The following is a 25,647-nucleotide window of genomic DNA, read 5'->3' as shown; positions in this document are numbered from 1 at the left end:
AGGACGGAGGTCCACCCTGTGCACTTGCAGGGATAAGTCCCCATTTGGGCTGTAAGAACTGTCAGTAGCCCTGTAGGTTTTAATGGAATGTCTGCAGCAAGCGTGGAGAACCAGAACCCCTTGGCTCAGGGAGAAAGGAAAGGGGAGGCCATGGCAGAGTGCTCAGAATGTCCTGACACAGGTGAAAAATAAAGGCAACCCTTGTCTAGGAAATCCTTGTATTATCTCCCAAGCTCATTATATCAGCAAGATCACTGAAAGTTAAAGTTTCAGCTTGAGGCTTATGAAGTTGTTTCAGCTTCCTTGAGAATTTAAAGGTGGTTGTGGATTTTCTTGGTTGAGTTGGTAGAGAAAACTTTAGGAAGGCAGCTGTTAGATTTTTGAGACTCACTGAGTTGTGCTAAACCTGACCTTGACTGTTTTTTGTCCTGTCTTTGGTCAGCCTTCGATGCCAAGCTCTGCTGTACCTGAGGCTTTTCAAACTGAAAAAGGAAAGTGCATTGAAATACTCAAAAACTCTGACTGAACATCTGAAGGTAATTGCAGCTGTGTTTTCTTAGAATATTAAAACCTAATGTTATTAAAGCTCTACATCATTTAAAATTCCCAGATCCAATTTTCAGACCTCTACATGAGAACTTTGAATACACCCATTTAGAACAGAACTTTGAAAGTATATTAAAGTTGAGTAGTTTAAAGCTGGGCAGAGACAGCTTGGATGTCATAACCCTGCTGGTCTGGCCATGTCAGCTCTCTATTAATTTGATCTGAATTCTGTCTTCTTTAATAAATTTGGGAGATCTTTAATTGTTCAATGCCAGTAGTAACAGATTTCTTTCTATTAAAAGGCTGAAAAAACCAAAATGTTCCATTAAGGGACAATGGGATCTAATGATTAGAGCAGAGGACCATTTCAATCCTTCTTTGTGTTGCTAAAAAAATCCCTTAGTTTGTGTATAAGTCATCAGTAAAAAAGAATCTTTCCCCAAATTTCAGTTGATAAATACTGTGGTATTATTGAGAATGTTGCTTAAAAGAAAAACTGCAAAAATGCATTTGGTCAAAAATAAATAAATAAATAGCCAGATAAAACGTAACTAGATAAACATAAATCAGGTGACAAATGTCTTTTTCTCCAAACAGAATTGCTACAATAATTCTCAAGCACCATCACCTGGTATGGGAAGGTGAGTAGTAAAAGCTGTTCCCTGTATTTCTGAACTTAGAGCACATTTTTCATATTCTCTGTGTGCCTGAGGTGCTCAGAGAGCAGCTTTTGGGGTAAAAGTTCTAAGGGTGTGGATTTTCATTCGTTTCTTGTGTAATTATTCTGAGAACAAAGGCTACTGCTGGTGATGTTGCTCTGCAGGGTTTGTCAGGCAAAAAATGGGTCACTGACCCACAAGTTCCTTATCTCACTGAGTTTTGTTGTTTAATGTAGTGCTTCCCCCCCAAAAAAAACAAGAGCTTTATTAGTGCTACAAGCCCAGATGGTTACATGCAGCATTTTCTGTCCACTAGTTTAGCAATTTACTTCTGTTCTTTTAAACCCAAAAATGGACCTTTGATAAATCTTTCAGTGAGTTTTAAGAGGGCATTTCAGATTTCCATTGTGTTATCTGCAATAATATTTTATAACGTAATTATATAATGTAATATTATGGCAGTGTGATTACCAGGTAGTTGTAATTTTTTTCATTCTTTAAGGTTCAATTTATTTAAACAATTAATTGAAGATTTTATTGAATTAAGAGATGATGATGTTTGGTAATTGGGTTTTGTAAGCTACAAGTAAGTGCTTGGAGGATCCTCAGCAGTTACTACCTCGAGCATTCAATTTGTTATAGGGCCAATCCTGATTTTTGGTGTGTGAAGTGGGAGTGTTTGATCATCTCACACCCTGAGTGTGGGCAGAGAGCTCTTGGAGGGCGACTCACAGCGTGGGGTGTTGAAAGCTCATGTATTTATCATTTCCAATATAATCTTTCCCTCTGGGTCAGCAGCAAACCTGTCGGGATGCCGTCTCCAGTGTCTCCAAAGCTGTCTCCAGGGAATTCAGGAAATTACTCTTCTGGGGCAGCCAATCCTTCAGGGAGCGGGTCCTCGGTGACGATCCCGCAGAGGATCCATCAGATGGCTGCCAGCTACGTCCAGGTCACGTCCAACTTCCTCTATGCCACTGAAATTTGGGAACAAGCTGAACAGCTGTCGAGAGAACAGAAAGGTAAGGGCTGGCACAGGGGCTTTATAACCTCAGCATTCCAGAGAGTGCAAACACTCACTGGCTTTGAGTTTCGGAAAGGCCGTTAATGGTGCCCGGGATGTTGAACCAGGTCCTTTGCAAAATAAGGTGGAAAGTTACACCTTGGATTGAAGGGATAACCTGAGCTGGGTGTTGTGGTTGTCAAGGTGGTGTTGGAGATGTAAAAATCTTAGTTGCATTTCCTGTAAATTGTTCAGTGTAAGAAGAGGAACTTGGTGTATTTCCCCTTCTGAAATTCTAAAGTGAAATATGTATTTGAGGGGGAAAGCCAAGGAAGTTTGGCAGTAGTTTAATAGTCTTATTATTTCCAACCAGTCTTCTGCAAAAGAGTAAAGAAATTTATTAGGGAATACCTTTTTTTCCTTTACTCTTCCACCACTCAGCCATCTCTCGTCACTCCTATTTCTCTTAATCCGGAAGCTTCACGCTGAAAATGCGGGGCGGTTGGGTGTCGCATTTCCCATATTTCAAAATACGCTTATTTAACTCGTCTTTCTGTTGTTTTAGAGTTCTTTGCTGAACTGGATAAAGTTATGGGCCCTCTGGTTTTTAACACGAGCATCATGACCGAGCTGGTGCGTTACACCCGCCAGGGCCTGCACTGGCTGCGCCTCGATGCCAAGTGAGGCTGGAACTGAAGGAACCCAAAATCAAACCCATTTTTCTCGCTGCCTCTGATTTCTCTCCACAACACTGTGTCATGTCAATAAGGAAGACTGCCATAACACATTGCTTAGTTGACACTAAGAGCAAGGAATGCTTTCCCATGTCTCCCATCCTCATTTGTGTTTTGTGTTTAACCCCGAATCAGCTGGTTCATGGACTTCTTCAGTACTCCCGGTTTAAGTTATTTAAATATTTTGAAATTTGCTACATAAAAGTTGTAGTTTTGCTGATCTGTCATGGATAGATCATTGGAATTCCAGTCACAACACACGAATAGTCAATTTAAATCCTATTTATTTTAATTTTTGTAATTTTAATTTTGAAAAGCCCCGTTTGGGGCTGGTTTTAGCTATTTCTTGTTCCCTAAATTTTCCCTTTTGAGTACTTAGAAATTAAACCTAGACACTTTATTTAAGTACTTTGTGAGCTTTGTTACTCTGTAATGTCTTGTGGTGATAGAGCCTGTAAAAGGAACTAGGGTTGATAGGTTCTAACGTGTAGGGACACCATACTTCTCATGCCTAATGCCTATGAGTCGACTAATAAATGACAACTACAGATTTATTATTGCAGAATTTGTACTAAATAGAAAAGTTCCAGATATTCTTCTACGTATTGAGATACTTCATTTAAATGAATTATAAAGAAATTTATATGGAGAAATATTTAGCTGGATCTGACTTGGATTGTTTTCAAGGCAGTTTCAAGCCATCGATTAACACTATAACAATCACAAAACATTACAGTAATTTGCATTTAATGTAACATCCAAGTAATGGTGTAGGAATGACCTTCAGTCCGATGGGTGCGATGCAAACAGGAAAGGCTTTGGAAAAGGACAATCTTGTGCTTTTTTGCATCTCTTCATTTAAAATACCTTTTGTTTCCGTGCTTGTCACTTTTTGACACTTACAAAATGGGTGAACTTTGTGGTTGAAAACCCAATAGTAGTTAAATTCCTACCAGAACTGTCATTTGCATCTTTTCCATTGACTGAGAAACCAGGAATCTTTAGTAGAACTCGAGGTCCATTTTGTCTTCTTGGGGTCTGCTGGGTGATGGACACTACAGGCTGGCAGTGCTGCAGCCACCGTGGGGTGGGAGCTCACCTGCTCCTGCAGGGAAACGACTGTTCTGGTGCAGAATGGATCTAAAACTTGGCTTTACCCCATGGTAATGAAGGTCCTGTTCACATTTGACGGAGCGTAACATTCACTCAGTGCAACACACATGGTTCTGGAGTTGCAGTTGGCTGCTCTCAGAGTGCAAACCAAAGTACCTTTCACGTGAGGTGCTTGTCTGAGTAAAAGGTTTCAAATGCTACTGCTTTCAGTATTGCTTAGTGCCCCCAACATGTCTGGTGTGCCTTATGCCTTACTTTTAGATGAAGATTTTATGAACTGTTTACAAGATGTTTTACAGCAGGACCAGGTATACTGTATGCAGTGGTCTTCTGCAGTACTTGGGTAAAATTCCATTTCCTTTTTCCAAATCCCAGTGTCTTGTCACACAAACTGACTCATCGCGGTGGTCTCCTTTCCAAGAGTCCAGCTCTGAATCCTTTGGAGTGAGATTGTGGAATGCTGCTTTGTTTTCTCTCCCATTGAACCCTTTATTCTGTACCAGATATGAACGTGCATGTTCAGGAAAATTATTGCACTAAATTTTTTGTGTAGGTGTAGTTAAGTGCCAAAATCACGGCAACCTCGAGAGAAGGAATAGAATTCTACGCTCCTTAGTACTGCAGTATGTCCTATGGGCTTTAAGAGTTTAGAAGTTTTGCAAATTAGTAACCTACTACAAGGTAGCTGCATATTCGTAGAGCTTCCTTTGCGTCCCAGCGTGTTTTGTACTTCCAGAAAAGCTTTGCTACGTCCGGATTGATACATTGAGTAACAGACCTGTGGTTTTCCCTGGTCGCTGAATCGACTCTTCAGGTCTGTTGGAGCATCCTTTTTATGGAATCACTGTGCAAGGTCACGTTTCTGTTAGTCTTTGCTGTTGGAGACAGAACTCTGTACCCTCAAACTCCCTGTCGTGGGCATGGGACACTGTCAGCTGTGTTTCCTTTCCTACTCTGAAGTGCCTCGCACACCTCTGACGCTGTAGAAATACCTTTGTAGAAGTTGCATTCATGGTTGGTTTTGTGTGTAGTGCTGCACTAGCCAGCATGGCTGTTCTTGGCTTGCTCCTTTGTGCACAGTCACCATTGCTCTCAGCAGGAATGGTCTCATCTCTGGGAATTTTTTTTCCTTAACTAGAGTCCCACAAATACCTTTTGGTGTCATTCTGAATTGGTCTCCTAAAAATGCATCGCTTATCCCCAGATCATTGGATCTTAGAAATTGTCTTCAAATGACCAGGAGGCTTTTTGCATCATGTCAAAATGTGGACCTGGGCTGGTTGGAAGTGTCCCAGCTGAACAGGGTGCTCCATGGTGGAATATCCTCTGGAGTGCTGTCCCAGGTGTCCTGTCAGGGCAGGAGATCTGCAGTGCGCTTGGTAATGGATCAGAAATGCCTTGTGCATCTGGGGCTGTTGCAAACAGATCAGTTTAACCTTCACAATTCCAAAAGCATATGTTAATTTGGGATTTACCGTTGTTTCCCAAGAGGAAAGTTATAAATTTAGTCAGATCTCATAGCCAAAAAAAATAAGCAAGTATGTGCTAGGTTCCCATCCTAGGGAGGGGAGGGTCTGTCCCTGTCCTTCACCTCCAGCACCACAGTGGGAGTGCAGGTCACTGCAGCACCAACACCCATCTCAGTGGTGACTAAGGAGGGACTCCCCAGCTCCTTGCTTCCCAAATGATTCCCTGGACAGCTGTCTGTTCATACATATCAACACCGTAATCTTAATTCCCTTGCTGATCGTGGTCCCAGTTGGTGAATCTTAGGAATGGCTCAATCAGACTAGGCTTGCTCAGCTGTTTGACTTTGCTCTCAGACTTGCAGGTTCCAGGTGATAAGGTGCAACCATTTATAATTCCAAACAAATCTTCAGGACACCAGAGTAAACCAGCCCAAGAGTTTTGTTTTGATTTGAATCTCGTAGCCATAAAGCAGAGCGGGCGGATGGCTCTCCTTGGCTTTCGATGGCAGTATGCAATTTGTATTGTGTGTGTCTTTTAATATATATGTATATATATATGACTCAGTCTGTCCAAAGTATATGTTATACTTGTTTTTAGATTATGGTGCAACTGACTATATTGATATATTATTTATTGAGTGCTGAGTCACCATCTTATTGGTGATAAATATTGCATATTATCCAGGAGTGCAATGTATATTCCTTTAGATTGCTGAGGCTTGATTGCTGTGGTAACAAAAAATGCCCTGAAATGTATTTATGAATGGCCCCTACACACAGAGAGTCAGAATTTATGGGAATGATGTAGCACTTGCCTGGGGCAAGTAAAATAAAGCCGTAGGCAGAGAATTATGGAGTTTGCCCAAATGGCAAACTGCTGGAAAGAGAGAGAAACTACCTTTGTTGTATTTAATGTTATTTTCTGAACAGATCTTCGCTGTCACTGCAGTGTTTGTATTGAGGCAGATCCACAAGGGCCTGAGCAAGTCAAGTTTGAATTACCCATTGGGGAGTAAACAACTTCCAAATTCTTACCTTTCCGACAAATCCTTCAGTCAGGGTTTAAATTTCTCCATCTGATGTGTCAGTGTTACGAAAAACCCCGTGTTTCCAAGCAACAAAGTTAGTGCCAGACATCTTAAAGTACAGAGAGGAGCCAGAGCTTTTGCTCGCCAACTCACACAGAGCCAGAGCTATTCCAGGAGAGGGTTTCCCAGGTAGGAAGGTTGTCAGTGGGGAATCGTGGTGTGTCCAGCTCCAATACTGTTTGAGGACTCGGTCTGTGGTGCCATTTGGGAGGGAAAGGCAGGGAAGGAGGGGGCACCTGTGCCATCAGGAATTGCTCTCAGGGGAGTGTGGCAGAGCTGGGTTCCCCTTGAACCCTCTGGAGCCACCGGCTCAGCCGAGTGTCCCTCAGTCCACTGCCTGAGCAATTCCAGGTGCTGTGCTGCAGCATGGAGTGAGCTGGGCTGTCTGTGTGTCCATGCTTCACCTGTTTTATTTCACCTGGAAACTTTATGGAAATGTGCCCATTCCTGGTGTAACTCCAGCAAATGTAGGAAAATGGGAATGCAGTGTTCCCCGTCTTCAGTTTTATATGCAACCCTCCCGTGGTGGAGCTGGGGGCACAGTGCTGCTGCAGCAGCTCCTTGGGGCTGCCTTGGCATTCCACATCCCAAACTCAACTCTAAGGACCAGGAATGACTCTTCAAGCACAGTTCCTGACATTTGTATCTGGTCCCCCTTTTAAATTGTTTTAAAAAAATTTTGTATATGGAGGATAAAGTGCTTATATATTTATTAAAAATCCTTTATCTTATTTGAAATTATTATTTGGTGAAGAAGGGGTTTTTCTTTTGGGGGAGGGCGGGGGGGGGGAGGTAACTTTTAACCTGTCACTTATAAATGAAGCCCTGATTAATTCTACAGAAAGGTACTGTTAGTAACTAATGGGATGTCTCTGTTTTATGCTTTGTACATGACAAGTCCATGTGTTACATATTGTTTTCTATCAAAAGATTTGGGCATCTGTCTTCAACCAAAACCTGAAAAAAATAAACTGTGATTTTATTTGTTGCAATACATTTGAAATTTCAAAGGGTACTTTGGGGCTCAAAATTAGGATTTCTAAGTCAGTATGTGCATTTCACGTAATAAAGCTGTTAATGGTGAGCAAAGTATTATATACTAACTAGATTTTTTCCACATCTGTATAGTATATTCTATGTATTTTGTGGTATTGAGATTATAGAAAGTTTAGTGTCTGAAACATGCGTTTAATGTGTATTTTTAAACAAATTTATGGCAATTAAAATATTTGGAGAAAAGGGTATCACATTTCAATTTGTAAAGATCTTTTTAACTACTGTGTCATTAAAATGCTTTGTACAATGCAAAACTGTAACTGGAGAAACTAAGTTTAATAAATATCAAATAGATTTTCTGTATTAAACTTCCAATCCCCTGTGCTCGTATCTGTTCTATGGGTGTTCTCCCTGGAAGTGCCTTTTTAGGCAGACTTCTCTCTTTGTCTGATCCTAGTGCTCTGTGTAACAAACAAAAAGCAGCATCCAGTGTGTTCTTATTTAATCCAAAGTGCTTTGCTTTGTGTTCAGCCCTCTGAATTAACATCCAGCAGCTCAAACCAGCAATTTTGATCAATTTATTTTAAAATAGGAGGTAAGGTCAGTGGCAAAAGTCAATCTAGGACATGTATTTAAGTAAATTTGATTAGAAGTAATTAAAAGTAAATAGTTTTCCTTCCAGTTATCACATATATTTGGGATATTGAAATTGCTATCAGTATTATCAGTTTGGCTCCCTCTTTCTAACAGGCCTTTATCTGAGCACTGATAAGAGTTCATCTGTCAGACTGAGGAGATGGAGCCTCATCTACTTTATGCTCCTGCCAGGTGGAAGGATAAAGGTCCAGCTGGATTTGAGCACCAGCTCTGCACTCACCATCCACTCTGCTCACAGGATACAAGGAAAACCAAGGTGGTTTGCTAAATATATATTTTAATTCACACCTTCAAATAAATAATAGGAACCGTTACAAAAAACCAAACGAGCAGGAGAGGCAGAGTCCTTTTATTGAGCTTGGCCAGAGGCATCCTGAGGCACAGCCACGGCAGGAGATGGTCTTGAGCTCTTGGAAGTCCTTTTATCAGCACATGTGACAGAAGTATTAAATATGGTTTATATTTAATTGCTCGAGTCACTGTCCAGCTCCTGAGCAGTCAATAAATAGGTCCCAAGTTTGGAGCTCCGTCAGCAGTAACAGTGAGGGGTGTTGTCATCGTGAGCTCACGCCGAGGCCGTGGTGAGGAGGCAGCGGTTCTTCCTGGAAAAAAAACATCATGAGGCACTGAGAGCTGGGGCTGCCACTGAGCTGGGCCCAGACAGGCAGCCCAGGTACATCCTTGGCAGTGCCCCCTGTGCCCAGGTGTTCCAGCGGTGCTGGAGGGTGGCTCAGGTAGCTCTGCATGCTGCGTTCACCTCTAACTCCACTCAGTTTGTGTGGATTAATTCTGTTCTTAGCTTTACATCATAACTCCAAAATGTGTGTTGCCCAGGGCTATAGGATCAGGTGCAGTGTAGAAATGGTACAGAACTGCAGTCCTGTCCACAGGGTCTTGTTCTGTCTGCACCTTCCTGTAGCTGCTGATCCAGCTCAGTTCTGGGAATCAGCAGAACCCAGTGATTCATTTCAAACACAGCATAGCAGCCCAACCACCTTGTTCTATTTACTTTTTATCCTATTTATTTATAATAGAATATGAAATAATCTTATTTATAATCATTTATTAATAATAGGACATTTATTCATTTTTTCTATTCACATATAGTAGAAGGTGGCAATGTTCTACATTGTCTGTGATTTCTGGTATATATGTACTGCAGATGCCACACAAAATCACCTTTTAGTCACTAAGTAGGAATTTTAACCAATCAATTTATAAATTCAACTATATGTAGTTGGACAATTTGCTCACATCTAGCGTTCATGAGAACTAAACGGTGTTTGATGTTGTAGTTGTCTTTTAAACTATGAGCTTAGTAAGCACCTTAAAGTGGTTAATTTAGGGTAAGATACTAATTAATACATGCTTTTTTACTTTTAATTAATACATGCTTTAAAGTGAGCAGCATTGGCTTTAGGAAGGATTAATTTTAAGGTCTACAGTTACCTAAAAGCTGCCTGGAGTCCTCTGTTCCTTTTTGCAAAGCCAGGTTATTTGGGGTTGCAGTGAAAGCACTAAGACTGGCAGTCAAGGGACTTGGACTCTGCTCTGTTTGCACTGCTTACAAAAGAGTCTGAGTCTGTTGCCCCATCCCCGTTCCTGGTATCTTTTTTTGTGAACTCTGGATCCCGTTTGGGTGAGACTAAGTGTGAACTTCCTTTACATCACACAGCATTAAGGGGTGCCTTGCCCAGGCCGAGTTACCTGCAGAGCATGGTGATGCACTCGCTGTTGTCCCTGCAGGAGGCTCCGATGGGTCTCAGGGACACTCCTCTCCAGAAGGGCGTCATCCGCCGCTGCCGCGGCGCCCGGGACTGGGGCAGGGACATGCCGTGTGCCTGAAACAGAGCCGGGAGTGGCTGTCAGCACACGAGGCACCTGCAGGTGGTTGCTCTGATGCTGAGGTCAATGTCTTAAGATTAAGGGAAGCACTTGAATTGTTTCCAGTCTTCAGATCGTGGCACACTCTGTTAAAGCATTGCTTGTAGCCCAACCCCAAAGAGCTAAGTACCAAAATTAACAATGTTTTTTAATCTTGGGAGGGAAGGCAGGATCGCTTGCTGAGTTATGGCTCAGAGTAGCCCAGTATTCACTAAGCAGTTACTCTTCATTTTTATGACATTGAATCCTCTAAAAAAGCACTACTGTCACCTCTAGCTCCAGCCAGTTCTCCATCCAAATCATAGCAGCTTTCATTAACTTCCTGTCCATTTGAATTAGCTCTTTAAATAGTTTATTTCTAATTGTTTATTTCAGTAGCTATATTTCAGTAGTTGTCTCTTTTTACCTGGCTGAGCAGCAGTGAGCAGAGCAAAAGGACTGCCATCATTTTCCACCAGTGCATCTTCCCAGCGTGAGCTGTCACTTCGACCAGCCGTGGGTGGAGGAGGCAGGAAGACCTTCAGTGAGAACTTCCCAGGCTTTCAGCTAGATTTTTATAGACTTCATTCTCTTATCATTGCATCAGCTGCCAGTTATTACAGGAACAAAGTTCGGTTTGGAGCAAGAGGGAATTGCTAAGTCTACATCTGTTGAAGTGATCTGGTTCAAGGCCTGTCTCTCGAGGTAATGATTTACTCCCCTTCCACTTGTACTTTGTCTGGTCACCTTACCCATTGTGCCAACTGTTCCTTTTTTTAAAGCCCACCTAACATATTACCAGAACTCCATGGTCTATTTGCAAGCAAAAGGGGTGTTGGCCCAAATTATTATGGTCAAGATCAAAAAGCCATAACCTTATTTAACTTCTGTGCCACTCACAGTGTGTGCTGCTCTGAGTTTGTCAGCCAGGGGCAAGTGTTGTCTTCTCAAGCTTATTTGGAGCAAAGGATTGTGCTTTTGATTTGCTTCTCGCTCTTGGTACAGGAAAGAACCATAAGGAAATTGCTTAACCTTCCTTTCCAGGCACATGGTGCTCAAAGAGCAGGTGTAACACTTCTCAGATGGGTCTGGGAATGTAAAATGTGCAGTAACTCATAGAGCTCTTCTCCCAGGAATCCTGAGGTGTGTTAAAGATAATCATCTCCAAATAGATACTGGAAGAGGCTGCTCAAGGGCTGTCTGGAGCTGAGGTGCTCCATGTGGCAGGACTGTGGTTCCTCAGATGAGCTGTCTCTGTCTCCATGTCTGTCACTTACTATTGGGCTTCCAAACAATGCCAGCAGCTCCCGTGGATGTGGATGGGCTGTTTGTCATTAAGAGGAATCTCACTTTTTTTCAATGTGGACTGAGGTTGCAACAGCAGAGAAAAGAGTGTTTGAGCAGAGCTGTTCCCTCTCATCTCCTCTGTCATCCTCTGCTTACACAGTTCTCCCACTTGTCCCAATGTTTGTGTCTCCTCATCTGTGAGATCTTGTGTATCTTGTTGGATGGGGCTCGAAGCAATCTGGTCTAGTGGAAGTGTCCCTGCTCAAGGCAGGGGGTGGAACTGGATGAGCTTTAAGGTCCCTTCCAACCCAAGCCAGTCTGAGGCTCTGTCAGGCTCCCACATCTGTCCCATGTGCCCCAAATCTGTCAGGTCAAGACATTTGAGATTGCAGGGTGATGTAAAAAGAATTCCAACTTAATTGTGTCAGTGTGCGGGATTTTTGGAACACGTTATGTTTTAAATTACTTCAAGTAGGAAGATATTGTATAAAATAGTGAACTATCTTTTAGCTAAATTGTAAATACAGATCTGGATGTCACAGGCTCTATTTCTGTGATTGCTTAATATGAAGGCACAAGTGCCAGCGTGGAGGGCAAGTGACTTAGATTAAGATAATGCCATGTTGTCAGATGATTACCCCTTAGCCCAAATTTCACTGGGATTAAATAAAAACACCTTCCCAGTTTTTTATTAATAAATACATAAATAATAAACCTCCCCTTTTTATTTAAAACCAGCATGCTGTCTACAACCAATATTGGATTATTTCTTCCTTTCCTAGGGTGGTTCTTAAACTCCTTCCTCTGCCCTGTTTGTCTTGCTTCTCTGGGAGGAGGAAGCAAAATTTTTCATTATTTCTCCTTCCTGGATTTTATGTTGTGAAGGAAATGGGACAGTAAATCATGGCATGTCAGGTAGCTGAATTTAAAAGTTCCTTTTACATTCGGCTGGGAATTTCTCAATTATTTTTCCCATTAAATTCTTCCTTTACATGCATCTGAGTTCTAATTTCTGCTATTTCCACTAGGCACTAGTGTACAACAGAGAAGGGAGAACAAGGCAGCAGCTGTAGCCCTGAGTTCATCCATGGAAGCACAGGAATGACTCTGTAAGTCATCTTTCAGATTTTTTGGCTGGGTAAGGCTGGTACTTTGTGATGATACATCAAAATTGTTGTGTGTCCTTCCGGGTCACTAATAGCATCCACATGTGCCTGTCAGGCAGCAAACTGTGCAAGAAACTGGGGAAAAAAGGACAAAACTGAGCCAGCTGTTTCCATGCCCACAAGTCCTGGAGGCTGGTAAGAACCCACAGCAGAGACGTGAGAAAGGGGATGTTGCTCTGTTGCCCCTTCTAACAGTTACCAAAGAGAGAATGAAAATAAACCAACGACTGAAAAATTTTTGAGCGCCTTGCTGAGGTTCTGAAATGCCCAGGGACCCAGGTGCCAGTGCCGTGGGTGCAGGGGGAACCATCCCCGCAGGGAACATCCAGGCCCTGCATCCGAGGGGGAGGTTGCTTGGAGGGGTCAGAGGATGGCTGGGCAGGGTAGCAACAGGTGGAAGAGCAGCAGGTGCAGAGGCCTGGCCTGGAGCTGGGTGCTGACCCTGCAGCTCAGGGCTGACCCTGGCACGGGCTGAGCCACCCCGGGGCCAGCACGTGGCCGCCGTGCCGGTGCCCCCGTTTACATTTGTCTGGCACCTGGTGCAGACACAGTTCAGCTGTCTGTGAGCAGGGGCAGGGACCTCGTGAGAGCCCCAGGGACTGCTGGCCTTTGGCAGAGCTGTGAGACAACACAGTGAAAACCAAGTGTTTACTGAGCACAACTTCACAGGGGCTGTCACTGAGGCCACCCAGCAGCTGCTCCGGTGCTCTCGGAGGCTCAGTGGGCAGGACAGAAAGTTCTGAATAACTATCTCCTTCCAGTGCTTTAAGGGGGCTTGTAAAAACGAGGGAGAGGGATATTTTACACAGGTAGACAGTGACGGCACAAGGGGAAATGGCTTCATACTGGCAGAGGGCAGGGTTAGGTTGGATGTTAGGAAGAAATTCTTCTCTGTGAGGGTGGTGAAGCCCTGGCACAGGTTGCCCAGAGAAGCTGTGGCTGCCCCATCCTGGGAAGTGTTCAAGACAAGGCTGGATGGGGCTTGGAGCAACTTGGAATAGTGGAAGGTGTTCCTGCCCATGGCAGGGTATTGGAATGGGATGAGCTTTAAGGTCCTTTTCAACCCAGGCTATTCTATGATTCTATAAATCTGCCTCTAGACATCTCTGCCAGCTCCCACAGCACGCTCCCTGCTTGCTTAAGCAGCCTAGAAATACCAATGAACCAAACTGCAGGTAAATTTAAGCACAGAATATTTTTGCCAACACTTGCAGCGCTGGCTGACCGGTTTTACTGCAGTTTATGCCAACCTCAGGCTGTGCTTGGAGGATACACAGGAGACTGAGCTTAGTCTCGCGTGCTCTTTAAGTATATGTTACAAGCCCCAAAATACTCAAACACTGACCTCTTAAAATTCCATCCCCCCAGCTTCCTGCAGTGAGAGCCTGAGCATCTTTGTCTCCCATCCTGGAGCACGTGGAGAAACTCATACAAACGTCATTGCTGCCCTGCAGATAAGATAAACTCCCAGTACAGCTCCAGGAATAGCACAGCAACGTGTTGCTCTGTGTAGGGCGGGAGCTTGAGGCAGTCAGCGGAACACTGGAAGGAAAAAATTCGGATAAAGGAACCAGCCGAGTGTTCTGGACTTCAAACAGTGGGGCTTGTTTCTATGCTCAGAGCCACAGGGTGAATTTGTCACCTATTTAAGTGACTTCGCTACTTGCGGCTGGTTTTTAATCATCTGCAGGCGTTTATCCGTTGTGTTTCTCCCTGTAGTGCTCAAGAAGGTTCTAACGCAGCCCATTAACAATAATCAGATATCACAGTGTAGTTAATCACATAATTAACATTAATATAACTAGGTAAGTGGAATCACAGGATCAGAGAACAGCCCAGGTTGGAACGGACCTTGAAAGATCAGCTAGCCCAGCATTTTGTTGGAAGGGAGCCCACATGAGGTTACCTGGCACCCCATCCAGTTACCTCCTGAAATCTTCCCTGGGGCCTCCCCCTCATCCTGGGCAAGGTGTTCCAGGGACTGATTGTTCTCACTGGAAAAAATTCCTTTGTTACAGGGAGATGAAACCTCTCCTGGTGCAGCTTGTTCCTGTTCCCCCTCATCTTCTGGCCGGGGCTCCAGTGAAGAGAGAGGTCAGGGTCCATCCCCAATCCCGAGCCACTGTCCAGCTCATCCAGCTTTTAATCAATGCTAAATCAGGGAATGTTTGTTTTTCACAGATCTCAAGGCTGGAGGAAAAACAGCAGCCAGTGATGGGAAAATAAACAGAACAAGGAGTTGTCATTTCAAACCAGCCCTCGCTGCACTTTATATCGAAGAATATTTCAAAGAAACAGGAATCACAAAGGCTGGAAGCGCTGTACAATAAAAACATCCGAGCACATGGAACTTAAGCCTGATTATCTGCCTGTACAGAGAGAACCAGACAAGGGATTTGATGCTCCTCACCTTAAACAGCTTAAGACACAGATTTCACACAAAGTCATGGGGCAAAGTTACAATTTATTAGACAAGACTTATCTCCCTGTTAATCCCCTCTGGCCACGGGAACAAGCACAGCAGGTCCGTAACAGTGCGGGAATGAGCTCCGGGGCCATGTGGTCACTGGTCGTGCTCGTAGTCGGCCGGGTTCTTCCTCTTCAACCGCTCAAACTCCTGCATCCCCCAGGAATAAATGAGGTATCCGACTGCAAGGGCTGGGAGGGAGAGAGGACAGGCACAATCAGGGGACATGGGAATGAGGGGACACTGCTATAACGGGGCAATCACAACACAGGGACAGTGGAATAAGGAGACGCAGAAAATAAAAGGACACTACAATGAGAGGACACTGAAATAAGGGGACACTAAAATGAGGGGTCACTGCAATGACAGAACACTGCAATACTGGGGAGACTGCAATGAGGGGACACTGCAACAGGGGGACAATTCACAACAAGGGGACATTCGATGCAATGAGGGGACACTTCTATAACGGGACACTGTTGTAAGGGGTACTGGAATAAGGGGATATTCACCATACAGGGACACTGAAGGGAGGGGACAATGGAATAAGGGGATATTCACAATGTGGGGGCACCGCACTGCACCGACCTCCTGAGACAAAACACAGCGTCCCACAAACCCACCATCTTCCCCACCAGCCCCACATCCCCCCCTCCCCAGATTTACGCTGCCAAGGGGGCACAAAGAGGGGGGGGAATCCCCCGCTGTACTCACGGGGCACCACCTTCAACACCTGCGAGGAGAAGCGGCGCATCACGTTGGGGACGCCGTGCGAGAAGACGTTGGGGATGGCGCGCTGCTCGAAGGGCGAGAGGCTGTAGGTGATGACATGCCGCACCCGGGCCAGGTTGCCGAAGTGCTTGCCCATGGCCGCGGTGTCCCCTCGGTCACCGCGCAATGGCCGCCGCACGACCCGGAACGGCCTCGGCGCCGCTTTCGCCTTCCGGGGCGGGCGGGGGCCATGGCGGCCCCTCAGCGCTGCGCCCCCTGCTGGCGCCGCTGCCGAGCCGCGAGCTGCGCGCTCTGTTTGTAGTACGTGGTGCTTGTAATGAAGTGTGTTTGCGATAAGTGGTGCTTGCAAAGAATCCAGCGGGTAATAAGCGATGTCTGTAGTAAGTTCCGTGTGTAATAAATGGATGCTGCCCTGAGAGGAGGGAGGTCAAACGGAGCACCGGCGCTGTGAGGGGGGAGTGGGGGGCGGCAGCGCCTCAGGGCGTAAAATTCGCCGAAGTGCCAAAAATAAGTAAATGTCGGAGAAAAAGCCACTTTTGTGTGGGTACTGTGGAGATTTAATGCTACAGCGAGAGGGTTTGAGGCGTAACATCGTAGAATCATGGAATAGTTTGGGGTGGAAAAGGCTTTTAAAGGTTAAGTAGTCAACAACCCCCCCCCCCTGCAATGAACAACATAAACACTACTGGAATTGTTAATAGAATATATGAGACATCTCCACATCACTGAAATTACTACTAGACTATATTCGACATCTTCAATACTATTGGAATTGCTAATCGAATATATTAGAATTGTTAGACTGTATTAAACTTATTTCATATTATTATTAGAATTATTAATGGAATAGATCGGATATCAACCTTACTGAAATTAGTACTACAATATATTAAAATTATAAGAAGGTATTAGACAGCTTCCACATTAATGGACTGATTATTAGAATATATTAAGCATCCTCCACATAACTGAATTTATTATTCTTCTATATTAGAATTATTATACTATATTAGATACTTTTAACATTTGAATTATTAATAGAGTATATTAGACATCAAAATTATAGATATTAGAATTATTAAAATATATTAGACATATTCAATACTATTGAAATTATTATTAGAATATAATCCATATATTCAACATTATTAGGGCGATTGTTATAATATAATAGGATTATTACAATATATTAGTCATCCTCCACATTATTGGAAGAATTATTAGAATATCTTAAATATCTTCCACATCCCTGAGTTTATTATTAGAATTATTAGACTATATTAGAAATATTTTAAATTATTTGAACTAATATTAGAATGTTTTAGGAATTGTTAGAATATATATCACAGAATATGTTAGACATGTTCAACATTATTGGAAGATATTAGATTTATTAGAATATATTATACATGCTTATTATTAGAATACATTAAACATCTTTCACATTAATGGCATTATCAGAATCTGTTAGGATTATTGGAATATATTAGACAGTGGGATTATCAGCATGTGTATCCCTGAAAACTTGGAGTGCTGCATTTACCTAAATCCTCTCTAGAGAGCAGGTCTTGACCTTTACTCTGTTGCTGAGGTCCTACTTTTCTGCAGATGCCTGTCACTAACTCAAACCTGGGGTTCCTCCATCTGAAATTGCCTTTTCCATTTGCATCAGGAAATAATTTATTCACCACCGTGGCAGGCTGGCAAAGCTGAATTCCCACAGTTTGAAGGGATCAGAGAGGGGTGACACAACCTGAGTTCACCCAACCACCCACAGTGCTGTTTGGGGCCAGAATGTTTTCTTTGTGACATCAAGATATTTGCTTTGAGCTTTTGGTATTTAACCCAACTTTAATATCAGTAGTTGCAGGCTGAAACCTGCAGCAGGAACCTCACTTCTCCAGCAGATTTATGCCTGTTGCACCTCCCCAAAGCACTCCAGCGCTCTGACATCAACCAGATCGCAGCGACCAAGTGAACCAGCACAGCAATATAACACCACACACCAACCCCTCAGGGACATCCCTTCCCTGCCAGACTGAATTCCCAGCCCTCTGGAATTGCATAGCTCAGGATCTAAGGCTAGGGACTGGTTGGGTGGCTTAGCAGAGAAAATTACAGTGTTTATGTGTCAGTGTTTTAGCAAGTCAAATTTAAAGGCAGTTCAAATTTTACAAGACAGTTCTGCTCCACAGCCTTTAAAAAAAACCCCAACAACCTCAAAACCCAAAAAAACCCAACAAACAAACAAAAGCTGGGAGTGTCTGTGTGCAAACCCCAACTAAATCGCTCCTAGCTTGGGTCCCCTGTATGAAACCAACTTTTTTGATGCAATTCTTAAAACTAGAAGAGTCTAAGAGGAGAAAATAAAACAATCACAGCAAAAATTTGGTGTGAAAGCATCTCAGGTTGAGGCACTGTTACCTACAGTTTCATTGCAAGAAGGAATGAGACTGTGGCCCCACATTTCAGAACACTAAACCAGTTGAACAGAATTTACAGAAGCTCATTTAAAGCTTTTAGAAGCCTGGGGGTGTTTTTTTAATCTTTTTGAACATTTCTTCATAGTTGAGAAGCCAGTGGTGGTGTGCTTCCTCATGGACAATCCTGTGCCCTTACCCCAGGCACAGCTGTTTCTTATTCTTGAACCAGATGAAGCCTTCCTGATTTTAGCAGCTCACCTGTCAATTGGTGCCAGGTCCTTACTGATATAGTTCAGTGATTTAAGTGTTCACAAGTCACCCCACAGCTGTCCTTAAATTCTTGCCCTCCTTTTTGTTTAGAAAGCCTAAAGAGTGCAACAAAAGAAAAGAAAGAAACAACTTGATAACTCTACAGAACTGTGAGGAAAATTTATGTCTTCTTGCTTGGAAGAGCTGGAATGTGGTAGGGAAAAAGAATATAAAGCTTAGGAAGTAATTTTAACATTAAAGACTTTCTTCTCTTCCTAGACATTTGCTGGAGATGACACTCACAAGATTTCTGTAGAGAGGCAGACTAGAAGGTACTGGATTTTAGGGGATGTGTGATAGGCATTTATTCCTTCTTTTTAATCTACAAGAAAGCAGTTTAAAATAGACATTTAATAGTTGAAACCTTTTCCACGTTTTAAATGCATAATTATCCCAATAAAAAGATACTATTTACATTTAATTGCACATTCTAGAAAGGCTGAGTGACTACAAAAATGAGTGCTGTGATGTAAACACCTTCTGCCAACTCCATGCTAAATCCCAATCAGGTTACACCAATGCTCTTCAGTGGATTATAATTACAGATACTTTGAGAATGCATAAATACCCAAAACTGGAGTGAAAGCAGAGCACACCACTACCGACAGGTGCACTTGGTGGCAATCATGTCCTCGTACTCCTTGTAGACGATGGAGCCGTCAGGCTCGATGGTGAGGACGCTGAGCGGGCTGTACTCGGCTGGGACGCAGGAGGGCTTGGGGACAGAGGGGTCCAGCTTCTCGTAGATGAGGTTCTGCACCATGGTGTGCACGGGAGAGCCGTACCTGTGCCCCACGGCCCGGGGACAGTCCCCCTGGCAGTACTGGGGGCTGTACCTGTGCGGGGCGATGATCCACTTGTCCCATTTTAGCTGGCTAAAGCTGAGGCGGAAGTTGTGAAGCTCACATTCGTTTTGAGGGAACACAAACTGTTTGAAATATTCACTCAAGTTATAAGGTGAAGTTGCTGGTGCTGCTTTCAGATTCTCATTCCTTCGCTGTCGAGAGGCCCTTTTGCTCTGGGAATTCCCTTTGTCACCTGTAGGATCCACAAGTGGGCTGTTCCTTTGCCTGGCCCGCACCGGACTCTTCGTCCCATGCCTAAGTGAGTTCCACCCGTGATAAGCTTGTTCACTGGTGTCATTCAGATACAGAAGAAGGGAAGGGGGAACCAGTGTCACATTAACAGGGTTTTCTAGTTTTGTGCTCCTTTGTGGGTCACCCATCAGGCAAGTGAAGTTCACAGCCATATGGATATTCCTCCTATTCGTAGCAATTAGAGGCTGGAGGAAAGAAGTCACATCAATCTCCACCCACTTCCGTTTTCTAACTTCAAAGTGCAGGCTAAAAGCTAGAGAGTGGGAAATGCTGGGACAAACTTGGCTGGCAGAATCATGTTCCTTAATGGATAAATGGCATATGAAGGTAATGGAAGAGGAAGTGGGAACAGATGTGTCAAAGGAATAAAGCAAGACAGACTTGAGTAAGTGCTCCAGAGCAGTAACACGATCCAGGTTGAAGAGTAAATCCACCGAGTGAACATCTCCTGGGAAGGGAAACAGAATGCTGTAGAGTTAGAGTATCTTAATTTTCCACTAGGCATAAATACTATACCAGTGGATAAGTAGAAATGATTCAGCAGCAGAAGAAACCAATTTAGATGCCCTCCCTTACGTTTATGACATGGAATATCTACTTGGGGCCATAAAAGGGACATAAAAGTCAAGAAATTACAACAAGCCCAAGAAAACCCATAGTTTTAAGAGCTATTAGGATTCATTTCATTGAAAGAAACAGTATAGGAGGAATTCAGCAGCTGTCTGTTTAGTGCTGGTATGGGGAAACAGGAGCAAGGCACTCCAGATGATACAAACCATGAACTCCATCTTGAAGTGCTGTTTCCTGTGCTGAAGTACAATGAGTATGATGTTTGTGGTTATCTGTCTTTTTAGCGAAAAATCCAAGTCAGGAGAACTCAGATCACCTATCGGCAGTCACTTAAGTAGAATTAATGGCCAAGGACTTCTGGGTGCTGTTCTTGTGACCAGCCCTCATTTAAGAATACTGTGAAAGCTTAAGTTACCAGAATGTCTAGCCATCCTAGTTTCAGTCCTGAGCCTGATTTACAAGTAATTCTACTCCTCCCTTCAGGTTATTCACAGATTCTGGTTGTGATTCTTCCCTAGCAAATGTACAAGGCATGGAGAGGAGCCTTCTGGCAATGGGTTCCAGCAGTTTGATACAAGTCTCCTTCGAGTGCTGTGGGTTTTTTGAAAAAAAAAAAAAAAGCAAAACCAAGACAGGCAGTAAAAGGAAGTGTGTTGCCCATTATGCCTAGGCATTTTTTCCACTTTTCTTAAACCTGACTGTTGCTTTCTCTGATTCATGATAAGATGAGTCAGCCTGACACACGAGTATCATCTTGCACATACCATTTGTGTGGTATTTCCCAAACTGTGAAGTCTGTACCTAATGCCATTCAAGGAAAAGTAGGTTATGAAAAACTCCTACAGTTTAGGAGAACAGCCCTAAGGATTAAAATAGCAACAGCTCTAAAGAAGTGAGCTATTTTTGTACCGTGCTGCAAGCGCTGAACACACAGAAAAACCCCATTTAACCTTTACAATCCAGGTCACTGCACACCTACCTTTCACCAGGTCCCTGTGGCGGTGCCTGCATTCCAAACACGGAGTGAAAAGTCGGACGGTGTTGTAGAGGTGGCCTTTGTGGGCCTTGGGGATCCCCTCCTTGGTGGCCGACATCTTATAGAGCCTCTTCATGTAGCGTAGGGCCCTGGAGTCCGGCTGCAGCCTGGGGACCTCACTGTCCCAGCTCCGGGGGCCCTGGTCAGACAGCACCTTGAGGAGGGGAGGCAGGGGGGCATAACCCTGCCTGGCACCTTGGGGCAGCTGCAACACTGGATTGAGCTCGCTGGCAGCACCCCCAGGAGCTTCCAAAAAAGCAGGGGCCTTGTCTGAACCCCCACGGCCCCTGGAGTGGGGGGAGCACTGGATGCCAGCAGAGAGCCAGGGCAGGCAGCAGCAGAAACAAACACAAATTCTCCAAGTACTCTCCATGCTCTTTAGGGCTGCAGCCAAAAATACACTTCCCCTAAAATATCCAAGGAAAAACAAGAGTGCCTGAGCCCGATCCCTTATATATGTTGCAGCTGTGGAATGGGAGGGAGGTTTCTTTCTGATTAGAAAGCAAAGAGAAAGATCTGCAGCTGGCTCCCAAAACCACAAGCTCATTTGCAATTGGGCATGAGCTGTGGCCCCTGAAAGCTTATTGTAAACGAGACCCTAATTCTGAGTTAACCTTTTTCACATGGGAAATTACAGGATGGGAGTGAGTGCCAGCCCACAGAGGGAGCCAGGGAGGCCTTAGTGTTGCCTGGTCTAATTAATCCTGGCTTATTTGCAGGGATATATAAAGCTAAATATTACTGCTCTTGACCTTTGGCCTCTCTTCATGTGCTGGTGGAATAACTTTCACCTACTCTGAGCTGAAGGACCCATTCCCCAGCTGCTGACTTGATAGGAAGTTGTGGTGAAGCCTTGTATGTGCTTTTTGTTTGCAAAGAAGGTTGGAGCCAGTGATCTGGTGCTTTGAGAACATCTTATAAGTAGCCTAATTTAGGTATAATTTGAAGTCATACAACATAGTCAAATACATTTTAGATACTGTAGGTGTCTAGGAAGATTCGGTGAAAAAAATGTAGATAAGTAGGTAGAACTTGGTTGGGATTTTTGTTTGTTGGAGTTTTTTCCCCCTCCTCTTCAGAAACCTGCAGGCAGGATTGCAAGAGTTCTCCCTTTCCTTTTTTTCAGAAGAGAGGAAGAAAATATTTGGAGCAAGCTAATTTAAAAACTAGGAAACTAGAATCCTATATTGGATGTTCTTTCTCTTGCCTTGATGTGCTGATGTGGAAAACTGAGTTTGCTGAGCTTGTTATTATCTCTTTCAGCTTTCCTGATGTATTTTCCTGTGTGGGAAGCTCTTGTTTACAAGCTGGGGAGCAAAGAAAGCCCTGAAGAATAAGACCTGAGAAAGATGGAGAGAGCTTGCTGTTACTTCAAGCAACAAACAGGGCAGGTAACCTGCTGTACTCCAGATGTGTTATTTTTCCAGACATTTATCACGGGCTTTCCTGGCTTGAACAAGTGCTGCCCATGTCCCCATGGACTGTGATTGCTGCTGCTGATGCTACAGACCCCAGAGCAGAAGGTCTGGAGTTTTTTGTGGTTTTGGGAAATACAAGGCATTTTCAGAAGTCTTTTCTTATTTAACTCTGTTACTTGACACCTGGACAGGTTGTGGCGAGCCAAAAAGGTTGCTGAATTTAATTTTGAATTTGAAGGTGCTTGGAACAGAGGAAAAAACCCCAAACTTTACACATCTTCTCTGTGCTGGCAGTGGCTCACTGGTGCTTGGGTTGGTTCCCACTTTCATCTTCCTAAAATAAGCTCTATTTATTTTTATCTTAATGGGTTAGGGCTGCAGATCCTAAGCAGAGCTAACAGTCTCAAGGGCATCCTTTAAGTTTAAACAGAGATTTGACTCATTTTTATGGGGGCTTTTGGAGAGGGACAATCACTCTCTGTAGACTGATTACAGACTTCTAAACTCCTTTTAGGCAGGGCAATAAAAACTACTCAAATCACCATCCCGCACTAGGACTGGAGGCCTGTTGGGTAGAAAAAACATTTCTTCCCTCCAATTAGTATCTCCCAAAAAACACCCAAAGCGCCTACACTCATCTTTGATGAGGAGCAATTTTCCGTTGGTATTGCCCAATGCCATGGGAAGGCTGTATTTTTGGCTGCCTGCAGCCTCTGGGTGAACTGCAGCTGTTTTGGCATTTGCTGAATTATTTTATTTGGTTGCAAGGTCAGTACCTAACAATGAAATGAGTAGTGCTCAGAAAGTAAGTGAGGAGAAATCCTCCCTCACTGGGACACAGACCTGCTGTCCTGGGGCAGTTACCCACCTTTTAGGCAGCCCATGGGCACAGTGGGAGCTTCAGACAAAGTTTATTAGGGAAGACCCTAATGAGCTACAGCGTGCAGAAAGGGCTCTCTGGCTTCCTAATCTATCCCTCAGAGAGGAGCCTGAGGGCAGGATCTAGTCTTAGCCCTGGACTTGGTCTATGGTTTGTGCCTAAAGGGTTATACAGGTATAATTTAACCTCTATACCACTTTGTCCCACGGGATTAAAGATGGCAAACTAGATATATATATATAAAAAAGGGGGATTTATTAAGGTAATGTTTAGACTAAGAGATCTTAATCAGAATTGTTCATAGTATAGGTAGCTATAACTATTGTGTAGTATAGTGCACTATTTTTGAAGCAAAACTGAAGGAATTATATTGAATCAATTGTATTAAAGCTAGCACATTATTAAATAGAGGTTGATGTTACTCACCCAGACCAATGACCATGGGCAAATCTCTTTGGCTCAGCCTTGAGGAGCGACCTTGAGGGGTGTCCCCACTCCAGGGAGGAATCTCCGCACACACTCCAAGAAGGGGTGTGTTGGAAGATCCTCTGTTAAAAAGTGAGACTGAGCTTTTATAGTATAAAGTTCTGGGCTGTCAGTCAGAAGTGTCCAGGCCAACTGTGCAGCTTTGGATAAGTTGTGAGTACTTTCATGTTTTTGTTCCTTTATCAGGTACTTTACCATCTGCCACGTCTTCACCTCGCTGTCAGGATGTTTGACTTTGGGATTGATGAGTAAGGCTGGTCTCTGCATCGTTCAACCCCTTCTCCATTCCCCACTGAGAGCTGTGCAAGGAGGGCTGTCAGCCTGAGCCAGCTCCCTGCACTGCAGCAACCAGCCTTCCCTGGGATCCCTGAGAGACCCTCGGCAGGGAGGCTTCTGCTACAGAGCAGCGCGGATTGGACATGATCTCTCCTAGTGCTACCCTGCAATGTCTCTCTGAAGCAAAATGCACTGAGAAATGAGTCTCAGGGCTGCTCTGATTCCCTGTGCACGGGCAGTTTATTTGTTTAACACAGTGTGCTGCCAAGCATGTTCTCCAGCAGAGCTGTCTGGGACCCCAGAGCAGCTCGGCTTGGCCGTGCAGCACAGACATATTTTCCATCTGCCTGGCAGGAGCTTCCCAGCACTGCCTCTCCCCATGCTGACGAACTAGGTCAGGCTCTTGCTGCCTTCAACATACTGCAGATCTGGGCTCAGAATCACCCATGACTGTGAATTCCCTGGTCACACATGGAGTTTCCTGGCAGGACTCCTGTGTGTTCAAGAACCATGTCATCCCTGGCCTGTTTCACACCCATCCCAGCTGCCATGGGGCAGGGTCAGGACAACCAGAAGATAATGGTATTTTTCTTTCCAACGCCATTGGTATCTGAGTGAAACAATGTGGCTTCCCAGGCCAATCCGACTGGCACCGTGGCAAACCCTACAGGAAGTTTTCATCTGGTTTCATAAGAAATCTGAGGAAAGATCTTTGCACCTGCAGTGCCTGGAGCCTTTTGGTCCACACCCAGGCAGGAGAGGCCCTATACAGGAACTGGGTTCCTCCAAACCTTATTGAAACAGGCAAAAAGTGTTCATTCATATTTGACCCATCACCAGAGCTGCCCCAGGGAAGAGCAGCCACTGGAGCAGTGTCTGGGTCTGTCCCTACCTATGGCAGGTTTTCTGAAAACAACCTTTTTCCCAGTGAAATTTCCAGTGATGACTTTGGGTTTGGGAAGGAGGATTGCTCTCCTGAAGGTTGTTCAATGGCAGGGAACGTCACAGAGTGTCAGGGAGCTGAGGCGCTGGCTCTGCAGGAGCTCTACAGGAGTATTGGCACAGCACAAAAACAGCCCTGTGCTTCCTCAGCCAAACATTCCCACTCCTCCCATGAGCATCTGAACTGGTCCCACCTCACAAAGCAAACTGTGTACATACTTCATTTTTACCTTACATCCGTTCCCATCATGTTCCAAAAGCAAGCACAGGGGAAAGCTTAAAAATAAACCTCAACAGCTCTGAGAAGGATGAATTCAGGCAGAGTGAAGAATGACAATTCCTCTGTGCTCTCAATCAGCTGATGGTTTGCACTGAGCAGAAATTATTCACTGGCTGGAGAGCTGCAGGGTGGGATCTGGAGCCCTGCTGTCAG

At 44.2% G+C, this 25,647-nt stretch overlaps 4 protein-coding genes and 1 long non-coding RNA gene across 10 annotated transcripts in view; 1 reads left to right on the top strand and 4 right to left on the bottom strand.

Annotated features, from left to right (window-relative positions):
- The window catches only part of AFF4 (AF4/FMR2 family member 4), a 54,333-nt gene extending 41,518 nt beyond the window's left edge, over positions 1–12,815 (top strand). The window contains exons 19-23 of one of the 6 annotated variants that reach the window (XR_003573266.1): positions 443–536; positions 1,144–1,187; positions 2,004–2,224; positions 8,137–8,200; positions 8,356–8,390. Coding sequence is in view for 5 of the 6 variants with exons in the window: in XM_027901976.1 (XP_027757777.1) it covers positions 443–536; positions 1,144–1,187; positions 2,004–2,224; positions 8,356–8,543 (547 nt within the window). In the remaining variant the exon portion in view is untranslated. Of the gene's footprint in view, positions 1–442; positions 537–1,143; positions 1,188–2,003; positions 2,225–2,770; positions 7,981–8,136; positions 8,560–12,440 lie in introns of those variants that run through there. The other 5 variants (XM_027901985.1, XM_027902001.1, XM_027901976.1 and 2 more) reach the window with 5 other exon arrangements.
- Positions 8,595–10,670, bottom strand: LEAP2 (liver enriched antimicrobial peptide 2). Its single transcript, XM_027902027.1, has 3 exons — positions 10,553–10,670; positions 9,970–10,103; positions 8,595–8,864 (listed from the first exon to the last, which is right to left on the bottom strand). The coding sequence occupies exons 1-3, from the start codon at positions 10,607–10,609 to the stop codon at positions 8,828–8,830; spliced, it is 228 nt and encodes a 75-aa protein (XP_027757828.1). The 5' UTR covers positions 10,610–10,670; the 3' UTR covers positions 8,595–8,827.
- Positions 12,816–15,022: 2,207 nt separating the features above from the next.
- On the bottom strand, positions 15,023–15,980 carry LOC114066901 (cytochrome b-c1 complex subunit 8). The gene is made up of 2 exons (XM_027901965.1): positions 15,760–15,980; positions 15,023–15,236 (listed from the first exon to the last, which is right to left on the bottom strand). Exons 1-2 carry the CDS (start codon positions 15,911–15,913, stop codon positions 15,142–15,144), a joined length of 249 nt encoding a protein of 82 aa, XP_027757766.1. The 5' UTR covers positions 15,914–15,980; the 3' UTR covers positions 15,023–15,141.
- A 1,635-nt stretch (positions 15,981–17,615) lies between these two features.
- LOC114067359 lies at positions 17,616–24,061 on the bottom strand. The gene is made up of 3 exons (XR_003573383.1): positions 23,908–24,061; positions 19,104–19,107; positions 17,616–17,626 (listed from the first exon to the last, which is right to left on the bottom strand). It is a non-coding gene; the product is annotated as an uncharacterized LOC114067359 (long non-coding RNA).
- GDF9 (growth differentiation factor 9) lies at positions 18,839–21,595 on the bottom strand. The gene is made up of 2 exons (XM_027902724.1): positions 21,156–21,595; positions 18,839–20,054 (listed from the first exon to the last, which is right to left on the bottom strand). The coding sequence occupies exons 1-2, from the start codon at positions 21,583–21,585 to the stop codon at positions 19,108–19,110; spliced, it is 1,377 nt and encodes a 458-aa protein (XP_027758525.1). The 5' UTR covers positions 21,586–21,595; the 3' UTR covers positions 18,839–19,107.
- Positions 24,062–25,647: the final 1,586 nt, after the last annotated feature.

This window comes from Empidonax traillii, unplaced genomic scaffold (genome assembly GCF_003031625.1).
Source record: "Empidonax traillii isolate 1590-97213 ecotype Southwest subspecies unplaced genomic scaffold, ASM303162v1 scaffold22:size5013007, whole genome shotgun sequence".
Classification (NCBI taxonomy): Eukaryota; Metazoa; Chordata; class Aves; order Passeriformes; family Tyrannidae; genus Empidonax; species Empidonax traillii.
The sequence above is the reverse complement of the archived record's forward strand: the minus strand, read 5'-3'. Positions and strand labels throughout refer to the sequence as shown.